At 45.2% G+C, this 21,949-nt stretch overlaps 1 protein-coding gene and 1 non-coding gene across 4 annotated transcripts in view; one reads left to right on the top strand and one right to left on the bottom strand.

Annotated features, from left to right (window-relative positions):
- The window catches only part of MYO3B (myosin IIIB), a 545,106-nt gene that overhangs the window by 173,777 nt on the left and 349,380 nt on the right, over positions 1-21,949 (bottom strand). For 2 of the 3 annotated variants that reach the window (XM_058664616.1, XM_058664615.1), the window contains 3 exons: positions 19,907-20,018; positions 18,831-18,993; positions 16,571-16,651 (listed from right to left, as the gene is read on the bottom strand). In XM_058664616.1, coding sequence (XP_058520599.1) covers positions 16,571-16,651; positions 18,831-18,993; positions 19,907-20,018 — 356 coding nt within the window. The remainder of the gene's footprint in view (positions 1-16,570; positions 16,652-18,830; positions 18,994-19,906; positions 20,019-21,949) is intronic. The other variant, XM_058664617.1, reaches the window with a different exon arrangement.
- LOC118757927 (U6 spliceosomal RNA) lies at positions 21,785-21,888 on the top strand. The gene has a single exon (XR_004995435.2). It is a non-coding gene; the product is annotated as a U6 spliceosomal RNA (small nuclear RNA).

The raw sequence follows: 21,949 nt of genomic DNA, 5'->3' as shown, positions 1-21,949 counted from the left end.
TGAAGCTCATGTTCTTTGCCCAGTTCTCTCATTTCACAATGACTGAAGTATAAAGATGTCCACTAATGCAGAGCTCACACCTGAAACCCACACCCTAACTTCTTGTGCATGGTGCTCAGTGAAGTGCTCTCGAGTACTCTGAGGTCAGCATATCAATATCTGAATCACAGGAAGATCTTCCTGAGAAGCCCAATGGTCCTTAGTGAGTCAAGCCGACATAAACATGCCTGCATTCACACTGAGAGCACAGGTTGTGATCCTTTCTATATAACAAAATCAATGCCAGCATTGGAGCCTTCTCTGCAGTGTTCCTGAATAGAGAACACCCATCCAAAATCTCTAGTGATCTGACCATTGTGGCCACCAGGTACAATGCAGCCTTAAACATGGGCACTTCCACTGTAGTCCCTCCTGACTGCAGGATGTGCACACTGCTTCAGTTTCAAATGTCACCTGTGGCCTGGAGCAAAAAAAAAAAAAAGAGGAACTCCTTACAATTACATGCCCACACCAACCTGCAGATGCAACTCAGCTAGGGAATCCCACACCTTCCCCAGGGTTCGCAGCTCTGAGGTGGCAAGTCTCACTTCAGGTCCAATGGTCACATTTAGTGGTTACTATGGTGTGGTTGAGAAAGGACACACTAATGGGAAAATACAGAGTTGCCTTGGCTAGATCCCACTAGTTGGGCTGTGTTGGATAATGTGGATACCCTCCATCTCACTGATGGATGGCATTAGTCAAATAAGGATGCTGAGTCACAGAGGTCACAAGTGTACAACGCCAGGCCTCCTGATTTGACTGTAGATGAGTTTCTGGTTTCAGTTGCTCCCACCAGGGAAGTAGAGAGGGGTGAGGTGTTCCCCCAGGAAACTGTTCCTTACTGCCTCCATGTCCTCTGGCAGCCCTATTCCCCAACCAACTTTTATCATGTTGTCAAAGGCTACATATGCTGTTCATGTGAGGAATATTACAATTGTAGTTCCCCACTGTTTTTACCTTAGCTCATTCTGGATTCTTCAACCAGATGGCTCTGACCAAGAAAAATCAAAAGAATCTTCCCTGGCTGGCATCTCATCTTCCAGTCTCCCTGACCACAAGGTCAGGAGGGATGAAAGATGTTCCAAGCTCTTCGGCCTGAAGCATCTGAAGGAGGCAGGTTCTTTCACGTGAGTCCCTGGGCCAAGCAGTCAGTCCCAAGTATGTTCCCATCTCCCTTCTCCCTTGTGTGTGATCGAGAACTGCTTCTCACTCTTCCTGTACCTGCCTTCTATTCTGGCTATTTATGATTCTGCCAGTGGTACTTGCAGGTATATCGTATTAGACTAGTTGGATTTCTTGAATTTTGTCTTTTCCAAAATTTTTTTTCAGTCTGGCCTTTTTTATTCATCCTGTCCCACTCCCTCTTTCAAGTTGACTCTTCTGCCTTGGGCATCATCTTCTCACACCCAGCTGAGTGCCACTGTTACCCCTACATTCCTTTAAGGTAGCCTAGTATATGTTCCCATGTTAGGTGATGCTGACAGCCTTAGATTATACTTAAAGAGGTACAGTCTCTACTTTTAAGGATTTTGTGTCCTAATGTAGAGTAAAAATTTTTAAGAAATATGAAAGCACCCTGATACTTTTAAGAGGGGGGTGGTTAACTAAGTTTTTCCCAAAATTCATGTCCACTCAGAACCTTAGAATGTGATTTGGTTTGGGGCCCGGCGGCGTGGCCTAGCGGCTAAAGTCCTCGCCTTGAAAGCCCCGGGATCCCATATGGGCGCCAGTTCTAATCCCGGCAGCTCCACTTCCCATCCAGCTCCCTGCTTGTGGCCTAGGAAAGCAGTCGAGGATGGCCCAATGCATTGGGACACTGCACCCGCGTGGGAGACCTGGAAGAGGTTCCAGGTTCCCGGCTTTGGATTGGTGCAGCACCGGCCCGTTGCAGCTCACTTGGGGAGTGAATCATCGGACGAAAGATCTTCCTCTCTGTCTCTCCTCCTCTCTGTATATCTGGCTGTAATAAAATGAATAAATCCTTAAAAAAAAAAAAAGAATGTGATTTGGTTTGGAAACTGGTCATTCTAGAATAAGCTGGATCTTAAATCCAATGACTGGTGAGTGCCATGTGAAGATGCTGAGACATGAGGGAAAACTGCCTGTGACAATTAAAGCTGAGAGATGAGGCAGGGATCTGCAAGCCAAGGAACCAGCAGAAGCCAGGGCAGAGAAATCTAGAAGAGTCTCCCCAGTCTACAGCTATACCACCTTGAACATACCCTATCTCATCTGATCTCTGAAGCTAAGCAGGGTTGGGCCTGGTTAGTACTTAGGAGAACTCTTTGAGAGATCCCAGTAGAAATCAATGCTTCCTTACACCTTGACTTTGGACTTATAGCTTCCAGAATAATCTGAGAATAAATGTCATTTAAGACTCGAAAGTTTGTGTTAACCTGATATGGCATCTTAGAAAACTATTGAGGGTGGCTGGGGGTGGGCCTGGTGGGACAGGCTATAGCGCCTGCCAGCATAAGCGTGGGCCGCAAGGTGGGGTTGGTTGAGCTGAGCTGGGCAGTAGCACCCACTGATATGTACAAAAGCTGAGTGGGATATGGAATGGACTAGACCAGTCTGCTGCATATATCAGTACACGCAGGAACTGAGGATGGGGGTGGGCCTGATAGGGCCTATTGGATACCATTCTGACTAGACTGCATTTCTTACTGGTGTGTGTGAGGGCCAAATGTGTAGTGGGTGGGATTAGGCTGCGCCACAGCATCTGCTAGTTTGCATATGAGATGGGGCTGAAGACAGAACTGTCTGCACAATGGTAACCACCAGCATGTGTATAGGCTGATGTTGGTGACAGACTGAGCCAGACTCAACAGTGGCCGGCACACACAAGAGTCAGGTTTAGGGTCACCTCAGACTAGGTTTCTTTGGGGACCCAACCAACTGGACTACTAGACTCAAAACCTGAATCACAGGAAAAATCATAGGATGTGTGGTCTGACTGTAGAGTGCATCTGTCAGAACTGGGCCTCTTCAGTTGCTGAAGCCTGTACAGTGGACAGCATGCACAGATGCACATGGAGGACAGGACAGATCATTAAGGCCTGCAGAGGGCATCTAGTACCATGTCAGAGGATGGAGAGCAGAACAAACTGGACAATTCTCCTGGCCAAACTAGTATCTGAGCGAGTAGAGACTCTAAAATGGACCATGTCAGCCAATGAACCTTGGAAGTATTTCTTCAAACTTGGAGCAACGAAATCTACAGCATCTCAAAGTACTTCCCTGCTTAAGCAATACCCTCAGAACATGCTTCACATCAGTGACCCTGGGATGACATCAAGTGGCCACCCCACATCACTGTGTACTAATGTGGTTAGGCTGTGAAAAGCAGCCCTCTCCTCTTCTCTCTCCCATTTCCCCCAGATACAGAAAGGAAAGAAAAAAAAAGGAAACAACTGTCTCATCCACTTATCTACTTTCTCCCATTCCTCCACTGTACCCTAATTAGTGGTCCACATGGGCATGAATTCTTCTCAACTATGTAAACATCATGAGAAACAAAACAAATTTATTATTAAAACAAACAAAAAAAAAACTAAAGAGGGTAAGTAGTGTAAAATAACTGTTAAAGCCTGAAAGAAGTAGAATAAAAGCAATGGGTCATCTATGGCCATACCACCCTGAACGCGCCCGATCTCGTCTGATCTCGGAAGCTAAGCAGGGTCGGGCCTGGTTAGTACTTGGATGGGAGAAGCAATGGGTCAGGTATTTACACTCAGCTTGATTTGGCTGGGCAGGGATAGAAGACACCTTGAGTTCATGGAGAAAGCTCCATTTCTTTTATTTAAAAATCACAAGGATAAAATTTAAAATAAATAAATAAAAACCACAAAGGTTAGATTTACTGTGATTCATGTATTTTTTATAAATCTCCGTTTAAAATTCACTTTTTATTCTAATAATAAACCTAACTGGTAGAGTCTACTATTATTTCCATTTTATAGCTAAGGAAATTGATACACCTGGAGATAGCACAGCCAGTGTTCAAACCCAAGCAGTTTTTCTGAATGTTGAAACAGCACATGATGCAGCCCTGTTTACTTAAATATTGAAAAATCATCGTCCCTGCTCTTTTCCCTTTAGAAAAAAAAAACGGAAATAAAAATTCAGAACTTCCCATATTCTTGCACACATCTGATCCTCTAACAGTCCCACAGGCCTACAGCTGCAGGCAGAGGCTTTGTCCTGGCAGCACCAGGCACTTGATGACCCAGCCAAAAGACAGAGCCAGGCACTGTCCAGGAGGAATCATGGCCTGGCAGATTTCCTGACTGGTGATCTAGGCTGGGTAAACTCTCCAGCCCTCACAGAGGACGTGGCAAAGAGTGCCACAGTCCCTTGCAGATCAGGCTCAAACAGACCAACCTGGAGAGCCCAGCCCTCCCTGTCGACCCACTGTCAGTAAATTCCACAGGGAGCCAGCATGAGTGACAGCTGGTCAGTAGCTGCCTATAAGAACATAAGGAATCAACTTGTGGGAGGCCCGAAAGGCCTGCAGCCACCAAATGCAGAACTCAGGAAGTCGGATTCTTCCTTGCATACTAGAGCTCAGGGACAAATCCTTTCTCCTGCCCAGGTCACCAACACACAAAGAAAGCTTAGGGGATTCAGACCTCAGAGAGTGTTTGTCCATTGTATTTCGTTTGCTATCCCAATTGAACTTTGAGTTCAAGCAAAGCCTTGTGTGGTAATTGCTTGGCCCATCTTAAGAGGCTGGAAAGTGAGGCTCTCTTTTATTTTAAAAGTCACTTTCTTGGGCCCAGCGCGGTGTGGCCTAGCAACTAAAGTCCTCGCCTTGAACGCTCCAGGATCCTATATGGGCGCAGGTTCTAATCCCGGCAGCTCCACTTCCCATCCAGCTCCCTGCTTGTGGCCTGGGAAAGCAGTCAAGGACGGCCCAAGGACTTGGGACCCTGCACCCGCATGGGAGACCTGGAAGAGGTTCCTGGTTCCTGGCTTCGGATCGGGGCAGCACCAGCCATTGCGGCTCACGTGAGGAGTGAATCATCAGATGGAAGACCTTCCTCTCTGTCTCTCCTTCTCTCTGTATATCTGACTTTGTAATAAAAATAAAAATAAAAATAAAAATAAATCTTTTAAGAAAAAGTCACTTTTTTGCCTGCCCTGGTACATGACTGCCTGAGGGACATTCACCACCTGCTGAGCATCAAGGGACCTCCCTCCCCCTTCAATCTGTACATCCATCAGTCTCCAGTGGGATTTGCTTCGTGTAAGTTACAATCTCTTCGTCTGCCTCCAAGGTCAGTGGGAAGCTCCAGAGAACCCTTTGCTGGCGGTGCCTCTGTGTGTTGGCCAATTTCATGACCTTTTCAAGCCTGGGCAGGGTACAGATCCTGGTTGCAGAGGAGGCTGCCTCCTCTTCATGAGGAAATTACCATTTTAAAAAATTATGTTGCTTTGTGGCTACCTCAGAAGGATTTAGAAGAATGCATTGTGCAGAAAGGATATAAAAGCATTTGGGGCCCAGCACTATGGCTCACTATTAGCTATCCCCTTGCAATCACTGGTTCAAGTCCCAGCTTCTCCACTTCCCATCCAGCTCCCTGCTTGTGTCGTGGGAAAGCAATAAGAGGGTGGCCCAAAGCCTTGGACTCCTGCACCCATGTGGGAGACTCAGAAGAAGCTCCTGGCTTCGAATTAGCTCAGCTCATTGCTTGCTTGTTTTCTTTTTCTCTCTGTCTTCTCTTATTTCTGGAAATTTACCTTTCCAATACAAATAAATAAAATTTTTTTAAAAGATTATGGGTGGAAGAGCAGCCAATGAGGAATTAAAACTTCAGTCTCCCTTGGCCTCTGGAAGTCTGATTAAACAAGAGCTTCCACACTGACTTCCTAGGAAGCAGAGCCATTTCCTTTCTTACACATTTTTCTTCTTTTCAAGCTCTGAAAGTTAATAGTTGTATTTTGTAATGGCTTTCTGCATAATCACCAAAAACTTGAAACAACTAATGCTAAATGCCCTTTAGCTGGTGAATGGATGCAATGTGGTATACCCATACATTGAAATTCTGCTCAGCCACGAAAAGGAACAGACTATGTAGCAGTGTGTGTATATCTCAAAGCTTTATGCTAACGGAATAACATCAGACCACAATCTAACAGCATTCACAGCACACTTTGGAAAAGGCAAAACTACAGAGACAGAAACCCATTTGTCATTAGGAGCTGAGGATGAAGGCAATTAAACAACAAAAATGCATAAAGGAGCATTCTGGAAATGTTCTTACTTGAAAGGGGGAGGGAATGCTTGACTGTCTTTATCCAATTTTATCAAACTGAGTTTTGCTGTAGGTAAATTATACCTTAAGAAACCTGACTAGAATAAAAAAAAAATTATCCTTGTCTGCAAACTGGATTGAGTTCCGGAAAGCAGGACCTAATCTGCTTCTAACCCATGGGAAGAGTTTGACGGGGGAGCCTTGCTGTCAAGAAGGACACTTCACATCCATTTACATCATTGACCATAGCTGGTTCTGACACTAAGCACTTGGCTCAAAGTCTGTAAAATTAGCAAGCTCTGGGCGCTTGTACATTTCAACTGCCATGACTTTATTGAGGAGAATGGCTACCAGCTGTCACAGTTGCCTCTGCCTCTGTACTTGGCGAGTCAGACTTCATGCTCATCGTGTTGGGGTTTGAAATCCTCGCCAAATGGCTGTTGCTCAGCTGTTCTGCTGCCAATCACCCATCACTCTGGCTTAAACATGACAGGCATGCAAGTCTTCAGACATCTCAAAGACGATGTGCTTCCTGACCAGCAGGCTTCAGATCTCAGTGAAATTTAGCTCCTGGCCTTTAGGATTTCTGGCCACAAAAAAAGGGAGATGATAAGGGATTTGGTCTCTTTTCACAAGTTTCCCAAGTACTTCATACCAGTAAGTGGGGGTGTGAGGTGGGGTGGGAAATGGTGTTAGTATCACGTCATTTAAGTCTCAACAACTATGAGATCCTTGAAAAATATATCTTCTCGGATAAATTAAGCCCTCAGCATGCTGGTACACAAGTCTTGGCAGAAATAAAATCAAAACAACACTCACATCACTGTAGTATTCTAATATTTCACTGTTGAATAAATAAGCCCTAAGACTTGCAAAACATTTTTTAAGATATATTTTTTTTAAATTTTCATTAGAAAATCAGACATACAGAGTGGAGGAGAGACAGAGAGGAAGATCTTCCGTCCTATGATTCACTCCACAAGCAGCCGAAACACCTGGAGCTGAGCCATTCTGAAGGCAGGAGCCAGGAGCCAGGAGCCCCCTCTGGGTTTCCCACGCAGGTGCAGGATCCCAAGGCTTTGGGCCATCCTTGAATGCTTTCCCAAGCCACAAGCAGGGAGCAGGATGGAAGGTGGTGCCCTTGGGATTAGGACTGGCACCCATATGGGATCCCGGCATATGCAAGGTGAGTACTTTAGCTGCTAGGCTACTGCACCGAGCCCGCAAAATATTGCTTTTCTAAAAAATATTTTATTGAAGCTGTATTTGAAATTTAACAGATATTATTTTTCTCCCAAAGCGAGAGAATTTCCCCTATTTCACCTTTAGGATCATTCAGAGGGATATTTCACAGACTCACATTTTTTTCCTAGTGAGGTTTACATCAGGCAAAGCAGTACAGACAAAGAACTTGTGTTCAGTTCATCACTGAACACCTACCCTCTGCCTGGTTTCTTTGCAGGATGCTCTTCCTATGTTATCTGCAGTCAGCTTCACCACTGTCTCACCTGACAGTGCTCAGAAGAACCCTATCCCGAAGTGTATGGTCAACAGTAGTGGAGCCAGTAATTAAAGCCCATTGTTTAGAATCAAGATGGGGGAGCAGGGTAAGGACACATTTAAACGGACTGAGAAACATTTAGTCAGGATGAAGCAGAGAGGACACATTACAGGAAACAGGAGAGGACAGAACAACAGCAGAGGCATACCTGGAGACTGACAGACACAGGAAAGCAGCAGAAACAACGGTGTGGTGTTGCAGTGACTGATATCCCAGTGGCATTCAGCTAACGGGCAATCTGAACTCCACCAGCACCTGGAACTCAACCAGCAAACAGGTGGGAACAGACTTTCACAGGGAGCTTGGGGGGTGAACCCAGAAAAAAAACTGTCCGTCCTGCTGGTCCGTTTGATTCGACCAGGAGCACAGACAGAGCAGCAGGTCCCTGATGGGTAGTAGGAGAACAGGGTAGATTTCATAGCCCAGTCAGCCCCCTAGAGCCAAATTGGGCGCCATTTTGCATAAGGAGGCAATGGCAAAGGAAAGGACTGAGCATAAACTCAGCTCGGCGTGAACTCATTTCTGACTGAGTGAACTGCAGCAACGTGGCATTCTACAGGATCCACCCAAGACAGGTGAGTAGTCCTCAGACCTGACGGCCAGCAGATCAAGAACTATAGTAGTGGCACATCAGGCGCCACTTTGTACACTGTGGCAAAAGTATTAGGACTGCAGGGGACAACAGTGAACTGTGCATGTGCAGAGCTCGTGTGAGAACTCACTGAGTTCAGTGGATTGCACTGGTCCCACAGGAAAATAATACTGACTATGGCATCATATTGGTCAAAATAGGTCCATGTGGCACCAGACCTAATGTCCAACAGGTTCCTGCAAGATCAGCACCACCAACAACCTAGCTATATAGGACACCTGGTGTCTCCCTAATCCTGGGACCTGCTCCAACCAGAAGTAGGAGAAAGGTTGCAGAGACAACAGTGCAACCTCAGCACGGTATCACAGGAGGTGGAGAGTGGTGAGCCAGGAGCTGGGGCTAGGGAGACCATGGCAGAAATCTAACATAAGAACCCAGACCTGGAAGTTGCTGGAGGGAGTGGCACAATTGGCTGTAAACAAAGAGCTGGGTATCAACTGCAATAAGTAAAATCAAACTGTAGACCTGTGGGTGACACAGCTTAGAAACTTGCGCCAAGAAAAAGAATCTGATAACCACAAGTGCCATTGTCCTTGCCTGCAATGATGGACATATGACTGTGTATGAAGAACTATACTATAGTAATGATACAGGGAAACTCAGTGCAGGGGGAGGGAATCGGGAAGCAGATAAGGAAAATCCCAGGAGCCTATGAAACTGTATCATAAAATGACAATAATAATAAACATGATTTTTAAAAAGTCCATTGTTTGGATTCCAAACTCCACATCTTTTCCATGGTATATGTATTTTTAAATATTCTTAACCTTTTTTTAAATTTTATTTTTGATAATGTTTACATAGTTGATCAGGATAAAAAGATCAGGGGATAGTGGGTGAGACCACTGTTTATATATTTTCTTTTTCTTTTTCCTGTAAATGAGGAAGAGGGTGATTCAGAGGAGAAACCACACCCAGCTTCCCAACCTCTGCAGGGGATAGGGAATTGACACCCAATGTCATCCCAGAGTCCCCATTGTTGAGTGTTTTCATGTGGTTTTGATAGTTCTAAGATGTTGCTGATACAGCTGCTCCAAGGATGAGGAAATCCTTCCAAGGTCAATTGGCTGTCATAGTCCACCTCTGAGTCGCCATTACCCCAGAAATTTGTTGTCAAGCTTGACTAGAGTAGTTGACCAGCTTGTTCTGCCCTCCATCCTTAGCAAAGCAATGGATGCTGAGGCCCAGCCCAACCCTGCCCAACACACATTCAGCCCTCAGCTACCACAGGGGGAACTGCAGTCCAGTCACAGAGACTCTCTATACTCCCCACTGGACTTGGCACCCAGCTCTGGTTCCTGTACCTGACAACATGTGTAGTGGACTGGTCCAGTCTGCCTCATATCCCATTGAAATCTCGTATACCTCATTGGGCACTGCAGCCTAACTCATTCTAACCAACCCCACCCTCCAACCCATACTCATGCCAGTGGGTGCCACTGTTTGTCTAGCCAGGCCCACCCCCCAGTCCTGGTTCTCATGATCCCCAGTAGGAGTTGCAGCCCATCAGAGAGGAGCCCACAACGTCCTTGCTGGATCCACTCCCTATCCTGAATCTTGCACTCTCAGGTGGTTCTGAGTCTGGCTTTACAGTACTTGCTCCCAGTCCCAGCATTTGCCAGCTGATGCTGCAGCAAAACCCAACCTGCCTGCCCTTACTCTGGCTCATGCCCGTACCAGTGGATGCAATCGGTTACCCCAGCCTGGCTCTCCCTCTAACCCAGTTCACATGTAGGCTAACAGGTATTGTAGCCCTGCCTAGCCTGGTCTGCCCTAGTTTCAGTTCTCATGCTTGCTGGCATGAAGAGTAGCCCAGCAATAGAGTGCCACTACTCCTCTACCAGGCTCACCACCCTGCCTGGTCTTGCATGTGCTGGAGTGCTGTGGCCCAGTCTGGTGTGGCCTATCTCCCTTCAGCATTTGTTGGCAGGTGCTATAGCCTGGCCCTGCCCAGTTTGCCCTCATTCCAGCTCATGCTGGCTGGAGCTGCTGCCCAACCTGCGCAGTCAGTCCCCAGCTCCAGTCCTAATGTGAACTGGCGGGTAATGCAGCCAGACATAGCTTGTCCCACATCCCATCTTGGTTCTCAAATCTGCCTGTTTGTGTTAAGAACTGGCCAAACCTGATCCATCCCCAGACCTGAGCCACACATATGCTGGTATGTACTGTGACCTAGTCTGTTCTGGGCTGCTCCTTGCTTTGTTTCTTGCACTCACCTGCAGGGACTGCACCCCAACAAAGGAGTTCCCAAAGCCCCTCTATTAGATTTCTCTCAGTGACAGACCTCATGCATACCAGTGGGCCGTTGGCCTAGGCTCACTTAATCCACCTCCTGTTCTGGCAGGAACAATGTCCTTGTCTTACTAGCCCATACTCAACTTGGTTCTTACTGTTGGGTGTTATAGCCCAGCCACACCTAGTCCATGTCTTGATGCATCTCTCATGTGGCCCAGTGGCAGCAGAAACCTAGCCCAGCCTGTCCTAACTCACTCTGGCTCTCACGAGCACCAGTGGATGCTGGAGTCTAGCCCAGTATGGCACAACCCAAAACCTGTCCATGCCCATGCTGAGGGACACGGCAGCCATGTCCAGCCCAGACCACCACCCCCATTCTGGCCTTCGTGTTCACCAGTGGGAACCACAACCTAGCTGGTATATCTTGTTAGCTCCCCAACCAGACCTGTTCCCTTGCACATGCTACTGATTTTTCTGACCCAGTTCTGCACGACCCATCCTGTCTTGACCTTTGCCATCAGATGCTGCAGCATGGCCTGACCCTGCCTGCCTCCAGTCCCAACTCTCCCTGGTGAGTGCTACAGCCTGGCCCTGCTCGCCTGCTCCCTTCTCTGATTCATGCAACCAGCAGGTGTGATAGCCTAACTGGACATGCCCTGCATTCAGCCTGGCTCCTGCACTTGCCAGTGAGCTAAGGCTAGCTTGGCCCTGCCTGGTCCACCTCCTTCCAAATCCACCCCACACGTGTGGAAGGTGGAGCTACCCTGCCTGGTCTGACCAACACCTAGGCCTGAATCACAGGCGGGAGCAATGGCCCAATAGGGGAGTTTCCCTAGTTTCCCCACCAGAACCACTCCCAGATCCAGATTTTGCCAATGCCAGTAGGTGCTAGGCCCTAACCAGTCACAGGCTACCCCCTCCATCTTGCTTCCATGGTATATTAACTCTTCCCAAAGCTTTGATCTGTACCTTAGGTCCATGGGTCATGTAGAAAGCAGAAACAACAGCAAAGTATGGTTTATTGGAAAGAGCACCAATGCTTACAGTTGCGAACACACAGGAGAGATAACTTACTTAAAATCTCTGTATTCATTCCCATTTTATCTGTTAATACAGAAAACAAAACCTGCCTTTCTATTCACAACAGTGTTTTGAGAAAAAACAGTCTTATCATTCTTGCTCTAGCAAATGGAATAGTGGGGGCAGATGGAAGCTGCTTTCCAGTCTGTGAGTTACAAACTTCCAAGAGTTTGATAAACTTGGGTGTTATCAGTGTCTGTTTGCCAGTGCCACTAAAACCTTTCCCCTCTTGTGTGCTTGTCTGAGTACATCTGCGAGTTTGGGGAACATGAAGAGAAAAGATTGTATATTCTGGCATACAAATTTTTAAATCCATGCAATTTTTTTTTTACCATATTCATTCCCCAAAAACTTTCTGGATATCCTCTATGCATCAAAGTAAACTTATCTTTGAGTTCCATTTTCCATGAACTTTTTTGAAGCATCTCTGTCTTATGGCCAGGGCCTAGGGAGGAGAATAGTTGGGAAGCTAATAACAGAATCTAGAGGACAATTTCCATAGCACAAAAATGATGCTACTAAAATGTGTTCTAAACTATTGATCAGGCAGTTCCTGTTCCTCTGTGTGGTGACATGGGGAAGTCCACCCTTTTGCTTTCATTTTAAAAATAGTTCCTGAATGATGGGGCAATTTCATATGACACTATTCAATAAGAAATGTATGCACTTTTTAATGGAATATTTCTAGCTATATTTACTTTACTTTCTGAGCCATCAGAGTTCATTTTTAGAAGTAATGGATCAGTAGTCAAATACACATCGTTATTTATACTTAGAATCCACCAGCTACCTGAACATTGATTTGTACAATCTTTATTATTTTTAATAACAGGGTATTTTTTTCTTTAATTCTTTGAAACTTAAAGGAGGCATTTTTCTCTGATGGGAGTCCAAGGCCAGAATTAACCATAAATAAAAACAATAAAGCATGCCACTTCTTACCAAGAGGCCTTGCCCAGTTGTTCACCCCCATCTCCCAAAAGAACCCCAAAGGCCCTCCTGTTTCTCATACAGGCCCTCTCTTGAGTGCACAAGGAAATCCGCACAGGAACTGTATCCTTGTGTACCTAGGATATTTTTCCCATTTGTTTTCTCTTCCAACATTTGATCAGGGGCTGGTGGACTGTTTGGGACCACAGAGATCCCCAACTCAGCAGCTCATGTATTTGAAAGGCATCTGTTTGTTTGGAAAATGCAAATGTGGCCTACCTCAAAGACTGACAGGCAAGAAGGACCCTCTGAACTAGAGGAAGGCTTTCCAGGCGGCAGCCTTGTTCCTCCCTCCATCACACAAAACTCTCTCGCTGTCAGAACCACTTAACCCAGCCCCGGCGTTCTGGGTGGAGGGTCCACAATTCAAACGAACAAGCTTAGTGCTCAGGATTAGCCCTGCCTGCAGATCATTTCTCACCCAGCTGAAGCTAAGGATGCCGATGCTGTCATTTACAAAAGGATGCAGAGCCTTTGAGATAGTGGCTCCTAGAGGAGCACCTGATAGCAGGGATGTGGGACTCCTAGTGGTGGCCGCCTAGTCCCTAGGAGGAGCAAGCCTGTGAAGGTTAATACCCTGACTTTGATCTCTGTCAGGGCATACCAGCAAGAATTAATTTACATTTCAGATGAAAAAGGTTGACAGCATGAAAAGGCATCTTGTTTCTGGTATGTGAAGGTGCCGTAATAGATCGGGAATTCTGAAAGGAAGTTCTGAGGAAGCTAAAGGGATAAGCCAGGCGGCTGCTTTTATTGGGAAGGAGATGAAAGGAAAACAAATTTCAATATGTGCTGCTCTGTAGCAACATGTAGGCCAAATGCTTCCTAAATTTCAAGGGCTGCTCTTTTAAAAATATATAACACATCTTAGTAACACCATTAAAAAGAAAAGATCATGGGCCAGAGCTAGAAATACAAACAGATGCATCCCACAGGATGGAAATTCCAAACAAAATTATTTATTGAAAAAATAATAAGTTAGGGCCCAGCGCAATAGCCTAGTGGTTAAAGTCCTCGCCTTGAACATGCCGGGATCCTATATGGGCGCCGGTTCTAATCCCGGCAGCCCAGCTTCCCATCCAGCTCCCTGCTTGTGGCCTGGGAAAGCAGTCAAGGACGGACCAAGGCTTTGGGAGACCTGGAGGAGGTTCCTGGTTCCCGGCTTCAGATCGGCACAGCGCCAGTCGCTGCGGTCACTTAGAGAGTGAATCATCGGATGGAAGACCTTCCTCTCTGTCTCTCCTCCTCTCTGTATATCTGACTTTGTAATAAAAATTAAAAAAAAATTTAAAAAAAGAAAAAAATAAGTTAGAGAATAACCTTAGAACGCAACCAGAAATGGTCCATGCCAACAGAGCATTCCTAAGCTACGTTTTACAGGCTCCAAAAGCAAGGGGATGGGCCCTATGTGGCTCTGTCCTATTCAGAAATGTCCCCATGGTGCAGAGGAACTAGTCATGAGACAATGCTGCTTTGGGAAGATCATAATGTCAGACATTTATATAAACATAGTCCTGTTGTCCAATCTACAGATAAGGAAAACATCTGCAAGTCAAAGTAGACTGCCACGAAAGTACTATGGGCACCACTCAGTGCATCTTTTTTTTCTGTCACCAACACAAAACCAGGGCATCAGTTTCTGCTACAGAGTTGTCTGAAGAACAGACTGTTTTGGCCACCCTTCGGCATTAGAGTCCCTTCATACCTGCCACCCTTACCCTCTGCCCCTACAGGTTGGGTTAACAGAAGTGTGACACCATTTGATAGGTGGGAACGCTGGCTGTGAGTGATGGAAGGGAGTTACTTGCAAAGCTACACTTCAAGAGGTACCTTAAAGAAATGTTCTCTCCAGTGCCACTAAGCAACATGCAACATGATCCTGTCGGCCAACCCTTCCCCCACCTTGTGATGATGGGCATGCTTGTGTCAGTTTCTATGCAGTGTGCCCATGTGGCAGGAACAGCACTAACCATGGGGGTTCCTCTAATGACGATTTTCAAATAAGGAAAGTCAGATTTGTGATTCTACTGTTCTTGGTGTTCAAAGTCTGTATTTTAAAGCATATGTTGGGCTTTGGACTCAACTGTAACAGCAGAAATCATAGTGTGTGTGTGAGAGAGAGCGAGAGAGAGAGACTAGAGAAACAGTTATGCAGGTTGAGTTCTCTTTAAGCTAAAACAAGAATTGCATCCCTCTTCCAGAAGCTTTGATGTGATGGAGCTTAGAATTTCTAGGAGTTGGGTGTTCAAAATAACCCATTTGTATTTAAATGGAATCCCCACTTCCCAAACATTTTAGTGCTGAATGAAGACATCAGCCTCTCCTGTGGCCTTTGGCGGGGTCTGAGAAGTATTCCAGGAGCTGGGACCTCCTTGAAAAGGATGCAGTTGCTTTACTGAGGTGCTTGGAACCAGCCAGCTCCATGATGTCTGAAACCCTACCCCCTCCCTGGCTGCTCAGTCTGCTGGCCTGCCTCCTTCTCTTTCATTCCATCTCCAATTTCTTGAGCTTGCTGAACTTCTGGCAGGCTCAGGAACCCATTCCTTCCAGATTCTCAATTAGGACCGTGAAGGTTTGCATGAGGGAGAAGCTAGGGCGGGCAACCAAGTGGATGTGCCCCTTGCAGAATGCGTAAGAGCAGAGTGATCAGGAGCCAGGGTGTGCCTGGATGACTAAGTAATCAGAGCTCCCAGCTCTTGGGCTGCCAAGGGCTCATTCGATGGTGCCCAAAGGACCCAGGCTGGCTAACTACACAGTGGTCTGGATTTGGGAAACTCCAGTGACTGACAGACTGAGTTATTCCTCTGTGATGCTGAGAGAAGGGTCCTGTGTGTGTGTGTGTACATATATATACATGTATATATGTGTATATATGTATGTATGTGTGTATATATGTGTACACACACACACACTATATATATATACATATATATATATATATATATATATATATATATATACACACACACACACTATATACATACATATATTCCAAGGCTGAAAGCTACCTCCAGACACTGACCTAGAGTTCTCATTTCCAGTGACTCTGGGGAGGAGATATGTTCGGTTGATAGAACTTACAATTGACTCCATCTTCGGTGCCTGTGTCCACACGCTGACCCTGCCACTGAGACACTGTGTAATCATGAGCACCTCATTCCACATCTCTGTGCCTCAGTCGCCTCCCCTAGGAATTCATGACTGTAGGAGTGCCTATTTAGAGCACCCTTAGCGAAGTAGCATGCGTATGGAGCAAGCACATGGCAGCAGCCCCGTCTTCTGGCAGGCTGGCTTTTATACGGCTTAGTGGGACTTAAGGGTCTGGAGGGGAGGACAGTGGGCAGGGTTGAGACAGCTTTTCTCAGGCTTTTCAGATTCTGTGGGCCTTTCCCTCTGAGGGCCAGGCAGTTGGAAAGGAATGCTGAGGGGTGGGGTAGGGGAAGGTACAGGGCTTGGGATTGGGCTGAGTTTTAGAAACCAAGGACAAGAGTCACTGAGGGATGGGATCTGCCTTCATGAAGGGAGTTAAAACAATGAGGGAGCTAAAAATGGCTGAGGCTTAGGTCCTCTCAGTCTGCCACTGTTAGCCTCTCTCAGGATACTGTGGGGGTGTGTTGGAACAAGTACCAGGATCTCTACTCTTAGCCCATCCCCTGTGCTCCTGAAGGATTAGCCTTCCCGCTTTCTGGAACTCGCTGGAACTTAATCATAGTATGTTTCAAGGGGATGCTGCCAAAACATTGTTTTAATTACCTGCTTGAATATCAACAGCAGACGCAATCCTCCTGTTGCTTATTTCCTTAAATTTCCTCCGTGCATCATATCCTCTCCAGGCTAAAAATATAAAACCATGTGCTAGGAATGACATTAATTTAAGAATGTGCCAGGGAATTGATATAAGCTGTTTCCCCCTCCAATCTATCACGCCTTGCCTCCTCCCTCCAGCCTTCTCACTGAATGAACGCAGCAGAGATACGTGTGCTACACTGGGGAAGAAGGGAGGTTAGGACTCCCGACATTCATGGTATGGCCTCCTCCAAAATAACTTTAAATTGCTTTTGTTCAGGCAGTGGCTTTCCAGAACACCTGTGGGTCCTGTGGGACTCCCTGGCGGAGGTGGCTCCGTATCATTCCAATCCAGGAATGAAATCCTGCTTCAGGCTTGGGGATAGGGTGTGGGTTTACAGGGCTTGGAAGGATTGTAGGAAGGACTGGGAATGGAATGATTTTTCCAGTAATTTTTATTTGGGAAGACCCCATGAGCATGAAAGCTGGTGCGAATTTCACAGAAAGAGTAAGAGGGAGAGTCCAAGTGACAAATAAGCAAAACAGCATTAGCCTTTGAGGAGCGAGACCTCTGTGCCAAGAAGTATTGAGGGTAGTTCAGTAAGGTCATGAACAAGAGATTTAAAAATCTGAGTTGATTTTTGGTTAACTTATTTGAAAGTGACAGAGACAGAGGGAGAGAGAGATCTTTCATCTGCTGGTTCACTCTCCAAATGCCCTCAAAAGCAGGGACTGGGCCAGGCTAAAGCAGGAAGCCAGGAATTGCTTCTGATCTCTCAGAGGACAAGGACCCAAGCACTCAGGTCTTCCTCCATGACCTTCCTAAGTACATTAGCAGGAAATTGGATTACAAGTAGAGGAACAGGGACAACAACCAGCTCTCAGATATAGGATGTAGATGCCTTGAGTGACAACCACAGCCCTCTGTACCACATTGCCCACACTGTGAATTTATACTGATGCAAAAAAACCAAAAAATTGGAATCCATTTATGCTTTTTGTATGATACCCACTATCCACATGATGAAAAATGTATCAAAATAAGCTCATGTTTTTAAGTTAATTTCTATAAACTTGTTGAATTTTAAATAGTTTCTTAAACTTTTCACTTATTTTTCCATTATTGGAAAAGCAAGCAGAGAGATCTCCCACCTGCTGGTTCACTTCCCAGATGCCCACACTGCCAAAGCTAACGGAGGCTGAAGCCTGGAATTCAATTTGGTCCTCACATGTAGGTGGCAGGGATCTGAGTACTTGAGCTACCGCCAGCTGCTTCCCACAGGTATGCATTAGCAGGAAGCTGGAAGCAGAAGCAGCGCTGGGACTTGTACTTGGCACTCCAATAGGAGAGTCTTAAGACTCCCAAGTAGAGTCTTTACCACTATGCCAGATATTCACCCCTCCATAAACTTTCTGAACTTCTCTCACATGCTAGGGGAGGCAGATATGAAATGAGAAAGAGGAAACAGAGAAAATAGGCAAAGAGGAAGGGAAGAAAAAGGAATGAACTGATGGGGAGGATTTGGTCCCTCAGATGAGGAGCTGAGGCACCCTAATTGCCACACCCAAGAGTATAAGCAGCTGTCTGCACTCCACATTTCAGCCTGAGTGTTAGAATATTCCATGTGACTGGGTGAGCTCATAACATGCAAAGCGGACTAAGGCCCATGATGACTCTGGGTTATGAGCACACAAAGGAAACCATCAACTCTGTTGGAGATCTGGTGCTTTCACAAAGGCTTGGTCTCATCGCAGGGCACTAGTACTGTGCGCAGCACAAGTGATGTACACATGGGTTCAGAGGGGCACTGACCAGGGATGGTGCAGGAGAGCAGTCCTGGCCATTCGTTCTATGGCTTACCCATTCCGTGTGGGCTAGACAAACCTTCTGGAAATGCCATTAGTATCTGCACCATGGGAAATCTGGTCATGGGCCAGAAGCGTACAGTATCAGTCATTTAAGGAGTTGGGGCCCATGGCTGCTTAAGTGAAGTTTTTTCTCAAGAGCCTGCTCATGCTGCCTGCATTTTCCCACTCACCTCAGGGTATTAGGGTGATTCATCTGTCTCTCCACGTGGCCAGAGACCAGTATGGGATTCTCATGGCTACTTGTCTCCCCAGCACCTGACCTGCCACTGAGCCTTGAGAAGGATTGACAGGTGATAGCCCCCAATGATTCATGAAATGCCAGGCCCAGGGGGGATTTTCTGAGAGGGGCATCACTCACCTGACTGGATGGCTGTGGCCCCCTTCTCTCGCTTCTCTCGAACACGTTTGTATCTCCTGGCTGCGAGCCAGCCCTTGGTATAAGCCTGCAGCATGACCACTCTGCCAAGGACTTCTTGCAGTAGCAAATTTAATTGCTCAATGTGGTAATATTTGAGAAAAACCTGAAACAAGACATTGGTTTGAGCATTACAAATAGAGTAAATGTTCACTCAACTCCAGTGTTTTCTTATTATAAACATCAAGTCCATTATCTACTCAAAGTTTACAGTGCTTTGTCACATGTGTGTATTAATGACTTCTTGGGAGCAAATGTGATTTCTCAAATTGAGCTGATCCTTGGCTACTGCCTGTAGAGACAGTGAGGTCTGTAGATGCTCTCCAGGCCTGCTGCCTGCTAGCTGGGAGCTCTGTTTGCACATCTTAAGCTCTACTTTTTCCTCCACAGCTTCTGATGGGTGTGCCAAGCAACAGGAGTGACCCACACCAACAGAGGCAGTATGGAGGGAGAGGGACTCCAATGACCCACAGCAATCTAACTTCTGTGAGGAAGTAGTGGGGTTTCCATCTATACCTCAGCCAAGACTGGCTTTATAGGACCATCAGGATGGGCCATCCAAAGCTGGGACCCTGTAGGGATGTACTATTCTCTCATATGAAGAGCTGCACATGATGAAACTAATAACCATCATGGGCAATAAATAACACAAGGCATGTTTAATGAAAATACAGACAAAACTCTACAAAACTACATTGCTGCCATTCATAGAATGTGGGCATTTATATGTGATCCTAGAATGAACAGTGCTGACAAAGCAATGTATTAAAATCAGCTCTATGATCTCATTCTAGAAATGTAAATGGCCCTCAAGAAATAGAACAGGGAACAAACCTTTCTCTTCTGGTCCCAAATGTCCCTGGACTCGATTCAAGACCAGCAAAGTCATTGTTAGGTGGTGTCTCCCCTGCTAAGCTACACAATTTACAGAGCCATTCTTATCAATGATATCACCAGCAAGGGTCAAAGGCATACAGTAGAGCATCACAAGTGCAATCTGAACATAAAGAAAATGGTACCTTTGTTTTTCCTAGAACCCAGTGTTCTAATCTAGACTTTTCCAAGATGGCAATGCAGCTCTCCTTGCTTGCAGGTGGTGTCTGGTGTGCTCGGAATGCCAAGTAATAATACCTACAAAATAAAAGAATCAAATGAGGCATGCTTAGTTACCATTTGATTTCATGTGGCAAAATTGCTCCAGGCCCACTGACAAGCCTTATTTTTTTTAATAATTAACATTCCTCTTTTACTTTCTTTCATTTTTATTAGAAAAGCAGAGACAGAGGGAGGGAGACAAAGAGAGCAATCTCCTATCTGCTGGTTCACTCCCTAAAAGTCTCCAATACCCAGCCTTGGTAAGGTTGAAGCCAGGAATCCATTGGGATGTGATGGACCCAATTACTTGAGCCATCACCTGCTGCCTTCGAGGATGTGAATCAGGAAGCTGGAATAAGAAGCACAGGCAGGACTCAAACACAAGCACTCTGATATGGAATATGAGATTCCTAACTGCTTTTTACATGCTTCACCAAATGAAGTCATTATTGTTTAAACATCATTTCAAATACTTTAGCTAATGAAAGACACATAATTTATGCTTGCTAACTTCACTTTTACACACTTCCATGTTTTCTGCAGTTACCTTTTCCTTTTAATAATGCTTTGTTAATTCATAACTAATGCATGCTTGATGCTTTTCACGTGCAAAAAAAATATCTAATTCTTTCAGGAAGCTGAGATTCAGATGGCTCTTCCACTGAAAGTCACAACTTTAAATATTAGTATAACTATTAGAAAAGTCATTTAAGTTCCATTGCACATATTTTGATTCTATTTTTAAAATTTTCTTCTGAAGCTATTTGTAGACAGCCAAACTGATTATAGCCCAATGATTTTCCCTATGAGCCTCACATCTTCCTTATAGTATTGATATGGTGCCTCAATGTAATCACTACAACTACTTTTTTTTTTCTTAAATTACTTCATTTTAGTAAACTTTCGAACTTTATGATCAAAGAGTTTCTGGGTATATTCAAAGTCTACACTATACGAGAGGAAAAATATCTTTTTGTCATCTTACATGGTTGAGGTCCCTATAACAAAGGACAGCCTAACAAGAGAAGCACACAGCTTTTACCAAAGTTTCATATGACAGAGGAGCCTTCATAAATAAAGGAAGGCCCAAAGACACAATCTAGCTTGTGCATTCTTATGCCAGGTTTGTTGAAATGTGGATAGATCTGGAAACAGAGTACAATGAAATGGTGATAAACCAGGCTCTGTGTGTGTGTGTGTGTGTGTGTGTGTGTGTGTGTTATAGACTTAGCAAGATCTCTATTCAAGTATTTATATGTATTTTTCAGGCACCTGTGGGTATTTTTTTAAATAACTACTAACTTCTACATAGGCAGAATACATCTTGAACTAACACAAATATTAGAACTTTTATTTTTAGTTCCTCCACCCAAATCGCTTCATTTATTAACAATATTTTCCTGTATGTCTTCATCCCAGAAAGGATAGATAAAAGAACTGTGAGGAGGTTACATTTAAAAAAATATTGAGTGCTCCAAAACCATGTCAATTCCATAATGTTGCAAATTGCTGTTGATGTTATATTGGGACTCTTAATTGACTGGGATGATATTCTGCCAGCTCTAACTTCGGACCAGAGATGGTCTCCCCAAGAAACTGTTCAACCCATCTGTACAATAAGTAGCTGGACTCTATGCTTGGTATACGCTTGCAAGGAAACAATCTTGATTGAATTTGAACTGTAATACTGCATCAAGGTGGAGGAATCCACCAGGGGGGAGGGGCGTGGGGATGGGTGGGGGTATTCCCAGAGCCTATGAAACTGTCACATAATGCAAAATAATTAATAAAAAAAATATTGAGTGCTCGCTTCGGCAGCACATATACTAAAATTGGAACAATAGAGAAGATTAGCAGGGCCCTGAGCAAGGATAAAAAAAATATTGAAGAAATACATAAATAATATCAATTTCATCATGTTAGCTGCTAGATACTTTTGTATCCCCATAAATATCTTTGTATTTTCT

Source organism: Ochotona princeps, chromosome 5, assembly GCF_030435755.1.
Source record: "Ochotona princeps isolate mOchPri1 chromosome 5, mOchPri1.hap1, whole genome shotgun sequence".
NCBI lineage: Eukaryota > Metazoa > Chordata > Mammalia > Lagomorpha > Ochotonidae > Ochotona > Ochotona princeps.
This window is presented reverse-complemented; position numbering and strand designations above follow the sequence as displayed.